The following is a 16,735-nucleotide window of genomic DNA, read 5'->3' on the forward strand; positions in this document are numbered from 1 at the left end:
TTTGGATTTGGAGTATATCTTAAAATTGAGTTGGTATATGTAAGAATTTGTCTTAGATTTTCCGAAATAAATTAATAATCTAAAACTCAACAACATTTGAAACACATCAATGATCCAAAACCCAACAACATTTGAAAGTAAAAAAATCCACTCATTTTTTAACTACCAACCAATAATTCTAAATAACTTAGTTTTCCATAAATAACAATAATAATACAATACACTCCTGAGTTTTTGTCCCACCATTAATTTAACTGATGATTTTTTTCATTAAATACTGCTTTTGTGGTTTTACTTAGCACACTCCCTTACCCAAATCTAGATGTCTCTGTTTCTACGGTCATTAAGCGCAAAGTTAACCTTCGAATAAACGCCTAAAACCATGATTTCCAAGAACACGCAGATTTTCGGGGTTTCGAATCTCCGGCTCGACCCTTCAATTCGAAAACGACAAACAAATAGAAATAGTCCAAATTTTCTCTGATGACATTAACATCCTCCGGCACACCAACACATCAGCACCGCCAAAAGCTGTAGACTGGGGATACCAATAATCCTAAGAAAACGTATCTACAACAGTGAGACAGATTCCTCTAAGACGAGGCACATCGAAAACAGCAGGCCCCTTTCATCATGACACTATGATCCCTTGATTTCAGCAGCTTCCACCTCTTGCTGCAGTACTTGTGCTGCTCTATGTAATCATCACTACAGTATCCTTCGGCTCCCGCCCCCTCAAATTCATGGATGTTTTTTCTCTTCTTGTCGTTGGCCATTAATGTAATTCGTTGCATCCTCTTCTGGGGATCCACACACCCTCTAACGGTTACCTTCTTCTGCGTCACGTCCACCACATAGTCCAGCAAAGCTGCCCATCACCACGCCACAAACAACTTTTAGAAAACTGGCAAAGGAAAAAGCAGAGCAGGTATTCTCAAAGAAACAAAAATCCTGGGTTGTTTCTCATCTCTGTGATGGTACTCTTAATTTATAACTAATGGTATACAAAATTAGTGTGTCTCATCCAAATAAATTTTAACAGTGAAACTAACCAAATATCAGATATATATCACTCTCTGTTCGGAAAATCATCTTCTTTACTTGGTTGGTTTTCCATAATAAAAATCTTACTTGGGAAAACTTGCAAAAGAGACAATGGCAAGGACCTGGCATCTGCCCTATCTGCAAAGAGGAATCAGAAAATAACAATCATATTTTCCTCACATGTCAACATATAGTTCAAGTATGGAAAATACTTTCTTCATATATTGGTTTTCCGTATATTCAACATGAATGCATTGTGGATTGTTTACGGTGGTGGAGCTCTCAAAAGTCTGTCTGGAGAATCATTCCACCTATCCTATTTTGGGAAATATGGAAGTGGAGAAACCTCTGCATCGATTCCACCTATACTATTTTGGGAAATATGGAAGGGGAGAAACCTCTGCGTCTTTATACTAGAGATTTCTATAACATCAAATGAAATATGCTCCAAAGCACCTCGTTACAAGAGGACTGAACTTCAGATGGAATACCCTATGGGTTTTTTTGATGGTGCTGCTCAACGGCACACATGTGGTTGTGGTTTTTGGCTTGCCATCTCAGAGGCACTGACATACAGAACATACTGGCATGGAGGTAGAGGCACTAACACAAAGGCTGAAGCAATGGCCTTATGGGGCCTCCTATGGTTCACTAATTTCCTTGATATCCCTCTCATACATATCCATGGGGATTCAAAAATTATAATTGATCAAATAATGGGCAATGCAAACATCACAAACCCATTATTACATGGCTGGCTGAGGAGAATTGAACTACTATGGAAACAACACAACTCCACTATCAGGCATGTTGGCAGAGAACAGAATATGGATGCAGATGAACTATCGAAGAGGGGCTTAAATGGTAACTCTGGAAAAATGCACTTAGAAATTATCCTGAATCAGAAAGTCATAGATATAGGAGACTTCCCATTCCCTGGCTAAGTTTCTTCATCCCCTCTTTTTTTGTATAATTTTTTGTAACTCTACTAGTCTTATAATTGTTTTAGCTTTCAATCATCCGGAGGGATGGACATGTTGTTATTTCAACACTGTACAGCCGGCTAGAAGAAGCAGATGACATGCTGAATGCATACTATTTTCTTCTATGGTTTTGAATTGCATACAACTGTGTCATGCATGTTTATAATTCTGGATATGTACGTGGTCTATGGACTGTTATATCTCTTTTTATGTTTTGTATATGGCAATACTTGGACAGAACGCTGAAATGGCATCTCCAGATGAAACTGTAATGATGTGGAACATTTGAATGGCATTGTAATCTCCTAATTTCTGAACTATTAATATATAATCATACTTTTTTCGTACTGAAAAAAAGAAACTAACCAAATACCAGAACACATTAACGGCAACAATTCAACCCAGCAGAACACTGACAATATAATAAAACATAAATATTTATGAATGTCCACCGAAACACTACATAATTTCCATTGTCATTGCCCAAATTAATTGATGTGTAGAATGTGATGAGGAAACATACTGTCAATTTTGGAGAGCACTATGGAGACTTTGTCACGACACTCTTGGCAACTCATATTAGCATTCAGAACGATCACCTGAACCTTTAACAAGAAAATTGATAATAACAAACATTAGCATCTCCTACACAGTTCAGTTCCAATATCTGCAGGTAACAGAAACATTGAGAATGGAACAATACATAAAATAATGGAGGAGATGAGCTAATTACTCCGGGCATTGTTAAGGCCTCGGCGGATTGCAGCAGCTGGGTCGTTGGAGCCATGATTTGGGTACCTTCATGAGAGGACATGCTGCCGGTCCCTAGGGTTCATTTTTTTTTGGATTTTATGGATCATTGCCTGCATTGAAATCCTATTCAGATTTGTTATTTTAGGACATGATCTGTGCAGTGTGGATGTTTGGGGCCACGTTGCGATTAAAGAGAGGGAGGGGAAGAGCGTATTGTTGTGAAGATTCGCTGAGACATTGGATACCATATATACCATTGAATTGAATTGAAGTCGATTGGTGAGAGTAGGGGTGAAGTTTAAGGAGATTCTTTCTTTTCTTTCTTTTGTCGCTTTTTGACGCACTTGCAAGTTTTATGGATGGCTCTGGTCCGGTATAATCTCGGTTTTTGAACAAGTCGTTGCAAATGACGATGTAGATTATGAATATTTGGACGCTTTCTTTGAGTATAGCTGTTTTCTTTGGTAATTAATTCATTGATGTGGATATGGGAGTGAGACTATTGTGTTGATATTCTAAAGGAGTTGTTTTTGGTGTGATTTTTTTGGACTTTTTAAATTTGGCTGAAAATTTTGGAGTGAAATTTTGATTTGTGTTATTTAAATTAATTTTTTTTACTGTAAATATAGATTTAGCACCTTAGAAAATTTTTAAGGTATTTTGATTGTACATGATTACCTACCAAACTTATGATTTCAATAAATTCCTGCAAGATTTTAGAAAAATTTAACCAAAAAACCCACCATAAAAATATCCAAAAAATCTCAAAAAATAACTCCTATTTTAAGTTTTGAAATCAAGCACTGTATTGTTTTGGTTTCGGTGATTTTTTCAGATCCGGTTAATCTTCACACATTTTTGTGGTTGAAATAGGGTTTTCGATCGTACCTGGAATGATTTAGAAATTAGCTTCTGCTTTAAATTGCTGTCAGAACACTTTTCGAAATCAAATTCCTTGCGCAAATTCTATAAAAAAAATGTGATTGGAAAAGGAGACAGGAATAAAGACCCTTATCCTTTATCTCGTTTGTTGAAGACACCGTCGAATCTGTGAAAATGACAGCAATAATATGGAAGAAGAAATGCTAATTTATAAAAGGACCAGTAATAAGATACCCCACGCCACGCTTTTTTTCGCGACCGATGTGATATTTGGGACCGACGGATCTGAGAAAGCAAGAGTAATGATATGGTAACGAAGTTTATGCTTTAAAATTTTATGTTTTTTCACAAAATAAAATACTAATTATCTAAATGTCACTAAGGGAAAAAGGAATTTGAAAAACAATTATATTATTGTTTTTAAAGGTTTATTCTGTATTTAAGTTTTTGTGATTTATAATAAATTAAATAAAAAATTTCGGTAAAAATCACATGAGTGAATTTTTTGGCAGACAGGTTTCGAACCAACAAGTGTGGTTCATCTTCAGCACCAGATGATGAACCACACTTGTTGGTTCGAAACCTGTCTGCCAAAAAATTCACTCATGTGATTTCTACCAAAAGATTTTGTTTAAAGGTTTATTCTATTAAATATTTTTGGAATTTGATTATATTAATTATAGTCATAGTGGGAAGGAAGGAATGAAATTTTTCTCACTATTAACAATATAGCTATATATTCTTCGTATGAAATATATATTTTTAATATATAATATAAATATATATTCCTTACATGAAACATACATTTTTAATATATACATAGTATAAGTATATATTCCTCATATGAAACCTTTATATAAAACATTCATTATATATATATATTTATAATTGTCTATGGAAGTCATTTTTCATATAGAATATATATCATTGTACTTACTAAAAAAAACATTAATAATATTTATTAATTAATTAGATCTACAATTGCATAAGGACACTTCAATTGGTAATGGTCTTGGAATGAAGTTCGATGTAAACCATGAAGCTCAAAGTTCAAATCCTCTCTGGGTAAAGCCAACTCATATATATATATATATATGGGACAAACTGAAAGAATTACCAAGTGTATTTATGCATGGAGTTTAGGGATTATATCAAATAACTTTTCAAAAACATATGTCAAACAATGAAATAACTCACCTAACCATGGTGGAAGAGTAGCACTAAGGAAGAGGCAGTGGGGGGATACACAAAGGTTATACACAAAAGGAAGGAGCCAAGGGGTACAGGCCGAGGAGATTGTGCAGCCCTATAATTTCGTGGGAGTTCAAGCTGAAGGAGAAGCCCAAAGTGGTAAGTCAAATCCCTAAGAGTGTAGAAAGGAAACAACATAATGGGCTAACACCTTTATAAAGAAAAAAAATTGTAACAACAAGAGACGTAAAGGAAACCCATCTCAATACTTGAAATTGAACTAGTTGGACAGACCAAATCTCTGCCATGAGTGGCCATGAATCTCAATGTGGTGCCTCCTATAGATTCCAAGCAATTATCCTTGTGTAGGGTGCTAGCATTGTGCAAAATGAGAGGCCCCCACCTCGATAAATGACCAATGCACATGGAGAGGCCTAGCCAAACTGAACTTCTAGCAGTCAAGCATGATATTGCATTTTATGCCAACATACGTTAAATCTCCACTCAATCAAGCATTAAGCCATCCATAGGATGATTTATCTCTGCCATCAAAGAGTGGTTATGTTCCATATGACTGTGTAAGAGTAATCAATCATTAAACTAGCCATGCAATGATTTATCTATGCCATCAAAGAGTAGTTATGTTCCATATGACATTATGCCTCCTATGGATGCCAATAAATTATCCTCATGTGCAAGGTGGTGGAATTGTGCAAAATGAGAGCCCCCCACCTCTAGAAACAACAAATGTGCATGGACAGGGCTGGCTAGACTAAACTCCTAGCAGTCAAGGATGATATTGCATTTTCCCCCAATATTTGTTAAATCTCCACACAATCAAGCATTAAACCAACAATGGGATGATTTACCTCTTCCATCAAAGCATGGTTATGTTCCATATGACTTCATGCAAGAGCAATCAAGCATTAAAACAACCATGGAATGATTTACCTCTACCATCAAAGAGTAGTTTTGGTCCATATGGTGTGGTGCCTACTGTAGATGTCAAACAATTATCTGCATGTGCAAGGTAGTGGCATTCTGCAAAATGAGAGCCCCCCGCCTTCAGAGATGACCAATACGCATGGGAAGGCCTAGCTAGGTTGAACCCCTAGCAACCGAGAATGACATTGAATTTTCCACCAACATCTGTTAAATCTCCACTCAATCAAGCATTAAACCATACATAGATTATTTACCTCTACCATCAAAGAGTTTGTATGTTCCATATGACTTTGACAAGAGCAATAAAGCATTAAACCCGCCCTATAATGATTTACATGTACCATCAAAGACTAGTTATGTTCCATCATTATTGTCTTGGGGGGGAGCATTGCCACATCTCCCCTCCTTACTACATGCTGGGACAACATCAATGCGCCCCTCCACCTGTCCCACTTCAAACACCCCATCGGAAGATGATAATACATATAGTTACATATATATGAGCTTGGCATTTTTATTTGACATGTTTTATAGTTTTTTAAATAATTTTTTGAACGTGATATGCATACTATTGACTTTATATAAAGAGAAAGAGTGCTTAGAAAAAGAGTTTATTATAACTTTATTTTTTTTAAAGGTGAGAAGCATTTCTATTAATTTTGTGCATGTTCACCGTTAAATGAATGAGAAAATTTACATTATGTTCTAGTTGACAAAAAATTCCAAGAAGAGTGAAAGAGGAAATTCAAAATTTACATCAAGCATGCTACTGTAATCGTATCAGATACAAAAACTACTACTACTCTATGCACAACATAATTGTCCACATATAACAAAATGCACTTATATTGAGTAGGAATAGCTTACAAAGGAGGATCAATGGAAATATTGTCCAAGGGGCCACCCGGAGCACTACTAGTTGTGTTAAAATTTTCATGCTGAACCCTCTGAAACTATAGGTCAACAAGCTAGTGGCACATCCAGTCAAATTCATCTTCCAACTAATTTTGGATTGATGTTGATGAACTTCCTCAGTCAAGAAGAGTATGGTATTTGTTTGTTGACTAATTTGTTGGCGCAAGCACAAAGCGCAAGGTACAAATATCTTCATAGATGTCAACAGGAGGGTGCGGGAAACTATTTGATGGGTGGAAGTTGTCGAAAGCTTAAGGAAGCTCATCATTTTTTTCTAAGTAAGGTTAATCTATTAATATGATACAAAAAGGGGAATTATAGTGAGGCTTGGCCACAGAGGAACCAAGCCTCAATCAGCATACATTCATAATAATTGTCTTTGACTGCCCCAACAGAGGGGAAACCAATCCAAAAATAACCCACACAGGGGTAACGAGTTTAAACAGAGCATTACTGAGACAAGGTAACCAGATCATAATTTTATCCTGAAGACACATAAGACTAAACATAAACTGAACCAAGAACATGACAAAACTTCCACCTGGTCGACACGACACATGGCACTCAGTCTTCCGGAGCTGGCTCCTCCACAATTGGACATGCCCAGTCATCCGGGTTGTCCGACTCGCCACGTCCCAGCGCTTGATGGCCTTCCTCCATGCTGCATGCCTCAACACACGGGCCTGACGTGTCACCTTGGCGGCTACTAGAAGCCTGCGTGTAAATGTGTATGCCCGTCTCAACATGTTGACTGCTAGCAACAACTTTGTCATGCAATCTATTTCGACCTTCATCAACTTTTGGTTCACCATTGTTGTCTCGGTTCTTGCTGCTCAAGCCAGCTCTGTTCGCCTCCTCTGTAGGATCACCCAGAGGAACATGCGGCTCGGTCTCTTCTGTGATGGTAATTGAGACAGTGGCAACAATAACAGGGCGGTTCAGAGAACTACGAAAGCGAAACTGCGTGGTGTGAGGTGCAGGATGCGAAGGCAGGGGAAAGGTTGCAGTGCGAACTGCTGCATCTCCACGACCTGAGCTATGGAGCCAGGCTCTGCCTCTGCCACTTCGCGTGTCTGGGTACCTGCCCACGAAACTGTGCGGGTTGGGATTATCTGCAGAGGAGGTAGGGGATGCAGAATCAGGGCTAGGCAGAGCAGGGGAACGAGAGTTGCCGCCTCGCGTGCCCCCTCTTCGACTGTGCATACGATGGTGGACCATGGTGGATATGGGAACAGGGAGAGTGTTAGCAGGAACAGTGGAGGAATTGACAGAGGAGCTATGCAAGGAATTTACAGAGGGATTGAGGTTATGAGCAATATTGCAGAGGTTGGTGTGGGAATGGTGGAAGCCATTACCCAAATCAATACAGCTCAACAGCCAACATCTGCGGCCAGTGTTGGTGTGCACATTCAGCTCTCCCGCCTGCGGAGGACAGACACAATGAATCAGGGGCAGAGTAACAGAGAAATTCTCCGACTCCATTGTTATGTGGGCAATGGCTCTACCTCGGCCTGTGCAGGCATTAAATGGTCCATGCGAGGTGCCATGAATGCCATTCAGGGTGGCATGGGGAAAGTTGCAGGGGGCCATGTGGCCTCCCCGTCCGCCGTCGCTCCGTCTTATCATATTAACTCTTGGGATTAACACCTGCATCCGGGTTAAGGAGGCTCATCATTATGGTTCATCTTGGTTTCTATTACGAAGTCTGCTAGGAGAACAACACTTGCCCAAAGGGGAAAAAGGATATGCATGGCATCAGTCCAGAGGACTTCCAAAAGCAAAGATATCCACTTACCCACTTAAGAGGAAACACTAGGAGCAAGGCCAATATGGAGAGTCAGGGAACCAATTCAAAGTGCCATGCTACAGACCCCCTCTGCCAACTAGAATTGTGGAGATATACACGCAGAGAAACTGAGAACCCTCTCGATCAAAATTAGGAACCACTCCTAATGAAAATTGAACTTCACAATTTATGTTTTGAAGAACACTTGAAACTGCTATGTTATTCGCTATCAAATTATACCAGTGATTTGCAATAGGGGAGAACAAACTTAGACTAATCAAAATACCAATGATTTCAAACATGTTCTTATGAAGAAGAAAGGGTTAAGTACAAATCAAACACTGATATGAACTTATGAAGGAACGAAATGAAATATATATATAAACATAAACACGGAGCTACAAGAAAACATAACTTCAATTCAATAATAGCAAAGTATTAAAAAGTGTTTACAAGCATAAATGGAAATAAACTAGCTTGGGCAATGGTAGCTTATCTCTGAGAAGAGATATGGCGGCTACATGCCTTTTGAGTTATGTTACAATGAGGCTCAGAGGCATATTTATTATTGAGAAACAATGGAAAACCCTAAACATCCAAAAACCTAACCCTAAGGGATGAAGCACTAAACGTTTGTGGGCCTTGTTGGGGTAAATTAGTACATCAAATTCCCGGGGTCATAACTTTGGCAAACGATCTCTGTTTGACATGTATGAAACCTCGCTAGAAAGATCTATATGAGGACTACAAGTTTCAATTAAAATCCCCAAATGTTTTAAACTAATTTTTCCATTTTCCAAAAAAATTTCGTTTAGGGCACCAAAATGGCTCTGGAAGTTCAGGACCTGAAAAACTACCAAAAATAGTAAATTGTGCTACAATTAAGGAAACTAAAAGAAACAGTGTTGGGGGTCCAAGTGGATTAGGAGGGTGGCCACCAATATCCACCTAGATCAATCCTCCTCCCTCGGGAAGCAATGGTCCCCATCGCGTTGAATGCCTCCACGAGATGGGGAAACTTCTGCTAAACATGGTCCCTAGTGAGCCACTTGCCCTAGTGCAGGAGCTCGCCAGATTTGAAAATTCGATACAGTTGGATCTTCTATTGGTGAGTGTTCTTAGTATTTGTGTCCATGATTCGATCAATTGTTGCATGTTCCATGTAGTATGGGTTGAGCTTTGTTGGTTTTAGTTGTTTTGTAATGTCTGATGTGTCTAGCAATGGTGGAAAGTATGGTCAAAGGAAATCCACATTGAACATTGGGTTCAGGCCGAGGAATGGGGGAATGTTGAGCTCGAAAGCATTGTCTCCCACAACCTTGGTGATGGTGTAAGGCCCATATCGGAGTGGTCAAAATTTATGATGGGCTCTGGAAAGGTGTTCTTTCTACAAATGCAACCTAACATTGTTGCCCCCCTGAAACTTATGTGGCACCTGAGGTTGATCATGTCATTGCTTGTACTTTGCATTGGACTTATCCAATATTTTGTGCACGTGATGGTGGATGTGCTGGAGGCGTTCAATAAACTTGGTTGCTTTATCAGCCTCAAGCATTACATGTGCAGATTTTGTCTGTGTAGTCACATGAGGCATGGAAACATCAATCTAAAATAATGGTTGAAACCCAATACCTGCTTGAAAGGGACTACAGCCTGTTGAGCTATGGGGATCTCTATTATAATTGCGTTTCACCTAAGGAAGGCTCTCATCCCATGTTCGTGGATGCTTGGATTTGTACATGTGTAGTATCTGCACTATCATCCTGTTGATGACCTTTGTATGGCCATCAGTCTGGGGATGGAATGCAGTCGACTTGGTGAGCTTGGTGTCCAATAATGTCCAGAGGCTTGAACAAAATGTGCTTAGGAACCTGCTATCATGGTCTAAGCTAATGGTCTATGGGATCCCTAAATGTACCCACACTCGTTCAAAGAAGATTTTTGCATTGTCCTATGTTGTGATACTCTTCTTACAAGCCGCCAACATAGCCATATTAGAAAATATGTCCATGACCATAAATACACAATCATTCCCATGCTTAGTAAAAGGGATGACAGATAGATAATCCATGGAAATGGATTCCCAGGGTTGGTTGGGAGTAGGTAGAGGAGTGTACAGGCCTTGCTTCCTGATGGTTGGCTTAGCGATGGCACATGCAGTGCATGATCTGATATATTTTCCAATATCATGTCAGGGTCTTGGCCAATAAAAATACTTATGTAGTATGGCCACAGTTTTTTCCACACCAAAGTGCCCTGCGACCCAATTATAGTGTTCTTCCCAAATCAATTTGGCATGCTCGATTGAAGGAACACAAAGGTGTCCTAGGTAGCATAATAATGCGTCCTGGAGGTGGAAATATGGAACTTTCTTTCCATCCACTAACATTTGGTATGTGGTGGCGAACTTTGGATCATTCTTGTATAGTTTCGGCCATCCAGAGGTCTTTTGGCCACAAGAGTTGAGAATAGTAGTTAGAGCTGTAACTGGGGGCCGACCGAGGCAATCTGCAACATGATTGGCATTGCCCTTGTATTTAATGTTCAAGTGGAATTGTTGCAAATATGTAAACCACTTTTGATGGAAATCGTTCTGCAACTTCCCTTGTGTTTGTATAAATTGAAAAGGTCATTGATCTATATGGATGACAGTCTCCTTCCCCGGAATGTCATGTTTCCATTTTCGGCGAGCATGCATGATAGAATACATCTCTTTATCATAGGAGGGGTACTTATGAATTGTATTGTAAAGTTTCTCACTGTGATAGGCCACCAAATGCCCTTATTGAGTGAGGATTGCACCAATAGTATAGTCAGAGGCGTCTAACTCAATTTCAAATGGTTATTGTAGGTCTAGAAATGTGAGTAGAGGTGCAAAGCAGAGGCGGTGCTTCAACTCAACTAACACCTTATGTTGGGACTCGAACGAGGAGAACTTTGCTTTCGCTCTGTCCTGGGTAACCTAAATCAAAGGCCAAGTGATATGGGAGAATCCCAACATGAACCTCCAATAAAAAATAGCAAGGCCCAAAAAGTCGTTAAGCTCTGTTAGAGTTTTCGGGGTTGACCAATCCCCAATGACTTGGATCTTAGCCAGATCCACATGCACTCCTTTCTCATCTATGATGTAACCCATATATTAGACTTAAATTGTGTCAAAGGTGCATTTCTCTAAGTTGGCACATAGTTTGTGTTGCCACGTGGTTTGAAGGACCTGTCGAATGTGTTGCAAGTGCTCTTCCCAACTCATGTTGAATATGAGGATGTCATCTAGATATACAACCACAAATGAGTTGGTAAAGATCCGTAAGATGTCATCCATCAACCTCATAAAATTTTCGGGGGCATGTGTCAACCTGAAAGGCATGACCAACCATTCAAAAAGGCCCTCGTTAGATTTTAAGGTGGTCTTCCATACCTCTGTCAGCTCTATTGGAACTTGATGATAGCCAAACTTCAAATCAATCTTGTTAAAATACTTGGGCCCCTTGAGTTGGTCAAGAAGGTCATTAATCTGCGGGATTGGATACCTGTTCCAGACAATGATTTTGTTTAGTGCCTGATAATAAATTCAGAGCCTCCACATCCCATATTTCTTCTATACTAGTACAATCGATCTCCCACAAGGTGAGGAACTTGGTCAGATGTGCCCTTTTTGTAGTACTTCTTGGATCTATCGTTTGATCTCTTCATTTTCTATAATAGACGACAGTATATCGTTCCATTGGGTATGGGTGCTCTAGGAATCAGATCAATCAAATGCTTGACCTATTAGTGCAATGGTACCCCTGTGGGTGAGGAGAATATGTCCTTGTATTCTTCCACGACCTTATACACCTGCTTCTATTATGTGGAGGAACCCTTCCCGGGGGCCATGGATGTAGCCATGGTATTCCCCTTACTTTGAGAGTGAATAATAAAGAAAACAAATTTCCTAGTCTAGGAGATTATCTTACTGCATTTCTTAGCAGAGATCAAAAGGATGGCGATAGGTGGGGTTACCTCTAGTATCTTATATAAATTATTACCCAAAGTAATAATAATAGTGTGAGGCGTGGACTCATACACAACATGATTCTTCCAATAGTATTGTTGGCCTAATAATACATCGCAAACTTTAAGAGGAGAAACATCACACAATACCCCCATCAGTGCAGGGTTTATTGCTGTCGGAAAGACGATATTTTTGGTTGACGCGGAGATCTCACCTTTGGTGGATCCACTCGATGCTGTATGGTGGCGGGTGTTGTGTGGTTAGAATTCCCAACTACTTAATGACCTCTACTGAGATGAGGTTATTTTGGCTCCCACTGTTGACAATGAAATGCAACGGAGGCCCCTTCACCCACATCAGTGAGTGGAAGAGATGCTACCCTTCCTCTGGATCTTCATGCTCGATCTTCATGACCTTGGTGGTGGTAATGGTGGCACTGGGCTCTGCATCAATAATTTGTTTTCCTTTTCCATTCCTCTTATCAGGGTCTAACTCAGAGTCAGAACATCCATCTGAATTTAAAGCCTTTACCTCGGCCACCATTGACTTCTTGGCATGACACTCACTTGTGTTGTGAGTGCTATCACTCCGTAATTTTTGAGGTTGCAAAGTAAATCACAAAGGTAACCTTAGAACCACTTTGGAAACTGGGAATCTAACCCTTCCAGTTTCAAATAGGGATATCTCTTTATGATTTAGCTTTTTTTTATTGATGATATCAGGCTAGTTATCGTGTTCAGGTTTGGGTTTTTTGTGTTGTTGGGTTGAGATAATGGAATTAGGCCATTGGGCAATGGAGTCACGAGTTTAGATTGATCAAATGCAGAGTTTACAGGTTAAACTTACAGGGCAGGGTAGGCAAGTTCATTGGATCCTTTAAGATCTATGGTGTGGAGGAGGAGAAAAAGATTAAGCAATCCAATTAATAAGCAGAGAAATTAAGAATTCAGTTTTTAATTTTCAGTAGAAAACATAGAAATTATTCATAAGTCAGATACAGAGTGTACTTTTGAACAAATTATGTTCGTACTCTTCATAGAATAATACAGATTCTAGAAATATATTTGAAAAACAATGAAAACATTCAACAGAGAAAGATGCACTTCACCAATGAAATTGACACAAGAATCTTGTAATGCTTGTGCTGTATTACTGAAATATGATCAATGATATCTCTGTGAGCTTCTTTACAACATAAGTCCTTTCTTCAAAACTAATCCCAACACTAATACTTCAATTTTTGAAGTATTTATACAAAAATAATTACAAAATATCTTGATTCAAAAGATCAAGATGGAATCCTATTAATGTCTAAACTGATTACAAAATTAGAACAAAATAATAGGAATCTTCAAACTACTAAATGTTGGCCTTGTTTTTTAGGAAGATTGTTGGTGATTGGGCCTCAAAATCTGTTGTGTTGTTTTTCCTTGTCCAATTACGAATTACTCTAGTAATTCGCACAATTTCTCCCACCTATCTTCACTTGGGATTGAAAATTTAATCAATTTCATGTAGCTTTCATCCACATCTGTGTATTTCTGAAAGGTTAGCTTGATGACAAATAGGTTCCTGACCTCATGACTGATAAATAAATCAAAATATAAGGCCTCCATGAATGCCTTCCCTGTGATATGCCCTTTGATCCCTGCAAACTTTGATTTGTCTTGGGAAATCCTGATTAATCTGTCCTGGTACTTTGTTAGGCTCATGAGCTCATTCTCTGTATTAGTCAACTTTGGCAGACTTTTCCTGTTCAACACTTGCAACTTCTTGTGGAATCTGTCTATGTTAATTTCTAAGTTCTAGCATTTTTATCCAGCTGATTCATAAGAGTCATTTTAGTTTGCATCCTTTTCACCTCCAGGATGGTCTCCATTATGTCCAGAATTCGTAGCTCTTGTAGTTCTTGTCTGTTCTTGGAATTTAGAAATTTGATGATGGTTTTAGCTTCCCCAGGTTTCTGCCCTAAATCTATTTTAGTCTTCCTGATCACCTCTTGGGATTTCCGCACTAACTCTTGCTGTTCAAAAATCATTTGTATAGAAGGCCATATTTTTGTGATGGCTTCACCAATTTCTGTCCATATATGTTCTCTGGCTTGGGCTAGACTATGACCCATAATTGATTCACTATGCAACTGCTCAATTTTTAGATTTAACTGATGGGTTTTCTGCAACTCTACCACATAAGAATTATCAATTTTTAACTTTTGTTCTGACAGTGTCTTATGTTGAGCTTTTAGCTTAACAATTTCCTGCTCCTGGATAGTTTGACTATTCATGGATCTGACCAATTCACTTGTTGAATATGTTGTAGTTGTTGATGTAAACGCAGATGCCTTTGTAGTTGTGGTCGTTGCAATTGGAACTGCAATAAGAGGAACTATGGCCAGCTGATGCACCTGCTCTTTTTCTTTGAGCAATTTCTCTAACTCTATCTCCATGTCTATGATTTGGCTATTTATCTCGATGACTATCCTAAACATATCCTCTTTCTGTTTCTCACTCTCTCCTAGATCCTTGGCCTGTGATCCTCTGTAGTAGGCAGTTTTAATTGTTTTCTCAAGGCTGTTATGTCAGCATCCTTTTTCTTCATAAGTTCTTCAGTTGCCTTGATATCTTTGGGATTATATCCCAACTTGATCACCAAGTCCTCCAGTGACTTGATTCTAGTATCCTTGGCTAAGGATGAAATCTTTTCTAACTTGAGTTGGGACTATACATTATTTAGTGATACCTGCAATTTAGAGGCAGACATGGCAGTGTTAGTGAGTGTGGAATACATCATCTCACTTGTTTGTTTGTGCAGGTCCATCTGGTCTATGGGATGAATATGTTGTGCATCAAAAGTGAACACAGATTCCTTGTAATCTGTAGGTGACCTGGGAGCTGGTACTTTGGCTTCGAGAAATGCTATCTGCATTTTTCCCTTCTTTGAGTCGAATGCTGATAGTAATTTTTCTTAAGATACAATTGTTTGTTTCCATAACTGTGTATAAGTGGAGGCTTTTAGCATTTCATTCCTTTGCTTAATTGCCTTGTATTTGGCAAAAATGTTGGGCTCAACAATGTCTTGAGCCAAATCGACTGTCTTTGGTGTCTCTGGAGGATCTCTGGAAGTAGATGAAGATGGTGATCCTATGAAGATATCCTCCTCTCTGCTAGACACATGAGGACCTATCTTTACAATAGTCTATTGTTCTTTTGTGTCCTACTGAAAAACATTTGCAGAGTTGGTTTTTTTCTTCTTTGTATAAACTAGGAAATATTTTTCTCCTATTTCTATCACCAAGGAAGATTCTTCTTCTCTTCCTCTCTTCTCTTGTTTCTCTTTAGGTATGGGTGTTTGAGTGGTTGTAGTAGAGAGAACCTGCTCCTCTGCCTCCTGCAATGTGTTTTCCACCCATTGAGTCTGGTTCATATATTGCTCGATTTCTGGTCGAGGAGTATGTGAATAAGGTGTGGTCTTTTGCTCCACCCTTAGCTTTGAGATCAAGCCAAAAGGGTCATAAGACCAGGTGAAACTTAATTTAAAGTTCATTTGCTTCAGTAACAAATTGGCTTCCTTACCAGCTGATCTGGTATTGCAGAAAAAAGGTCCTACTTTAGCTTTAATCTTGAACTGGACCTTCTTCTTGGCTGCCACGAAATGTAGATCATCCATGTGAATCATCTTCCAAATGTACTCTAATGAGAAAAGTCTCATAGGCACAAATTTGGGCAGTTTGTAGGGTGGAAACTCACACCCATATATCTGAATTTCTGTGTAGGTCTGGTAAAGATACCAATCCCCTGTCTTTACTTGATCACTAAGATGTAGAATATTTTGAATGTCTTCACCTATTCTGGGCTCCACATCACTATTTAGGAGACATACCACTGTGTAGATGAATTGGTACACAAAGTCTGTGAAAGAGAATTTCGTGGAATTCCTTCTCACCAAGGATGTCCATTGTATGACTGACTAAGCATTACCCTGCTCATCCATCTTCTGCAAGGTGAAAGGGAATCTATCTGCTTGTTGATAAATAAGCATGTACACTAAAACAGAGGAGTATTTGAAAATTCCTTCTATAGAAAATTTGATAAACTAATCATGCATAGCCTCGGCAATAAACTGACTGTGATTAAATATGACTGGTTTCTCACTAGTGGTGAAAATTGACAGGAAGCCAACAATGGCCTCATCAACCCACTGGTCAGAATGATAACTAAGAATGTAAGAGATGATGGAAATAAT

At 39.0% G+C, this 16,735-nt stretch overlaps 1 protein-coding gene across 1 annotated transcript; it reads right to left on the reverse strand.

Annotated features, from left to right (window-relative positions):
* Positions 1-208: 208 nt before the first annotated feature.
* On the reverse strand, positions 209-3,001 carry LOC149149843 (copper transport protein ATX1-like). Its single transcript, XM_089441193.1, has 3 exons — positions 2,761-3,001; positions 2,551-2,632; positions 209-868 (listed from the first exon to the last, which is right to left on the reverse strand). Exons 1-3 carry the CDS (start codon positions 2,839-2,841, stop codon positions 594-596), a joined length of 438 nt encoding a protein of 145 aa, XP_089297319.1. The 5' UTR covers positions 2,842-3,001; the 3' UTR covers positions 209-593.
* Positions 3,002-16,735: the final 13,734 nt, after the last annotated feature.

This window comes from Pinus tabuliformis, chromosome 9 (genome assembly GCF_031772625.1).
Source record: "Pinus tabuliformis cultivar Carrire ecotype Pingquan chromosome 9, CPIR1, whole genome shotgun sequence".
NCBI lineage: Eukaryota > Viridiplantae > Streptophyta > Pinopsida > Pinales > Pinaceae > Pinus > Pinus tabuliformis.

Coding starts and splice junctions, on each gene's coding strand:
- LOC149149843 (XM_089441193.1), bottom strand. CDS start 2,841: ATGTCCTCTCATGAAGGTACCCAAATCATGGCTCCAACGACCCAGCTG. Junction 2,633..2,760: donor AGGCCTTAACAATGCCCGGA/GTAATTAGCTCA, acceptor TTCTTGTTAAAG/GTTCAGGTGATCGTTCTGAA. Junction 869..2,550: donor AGTGCTCTCCAAAATTGACA/GTATGTTTCCTC, acceptor GGTGATGGGCAG/CTTTGCTGGACTATGTGGTG.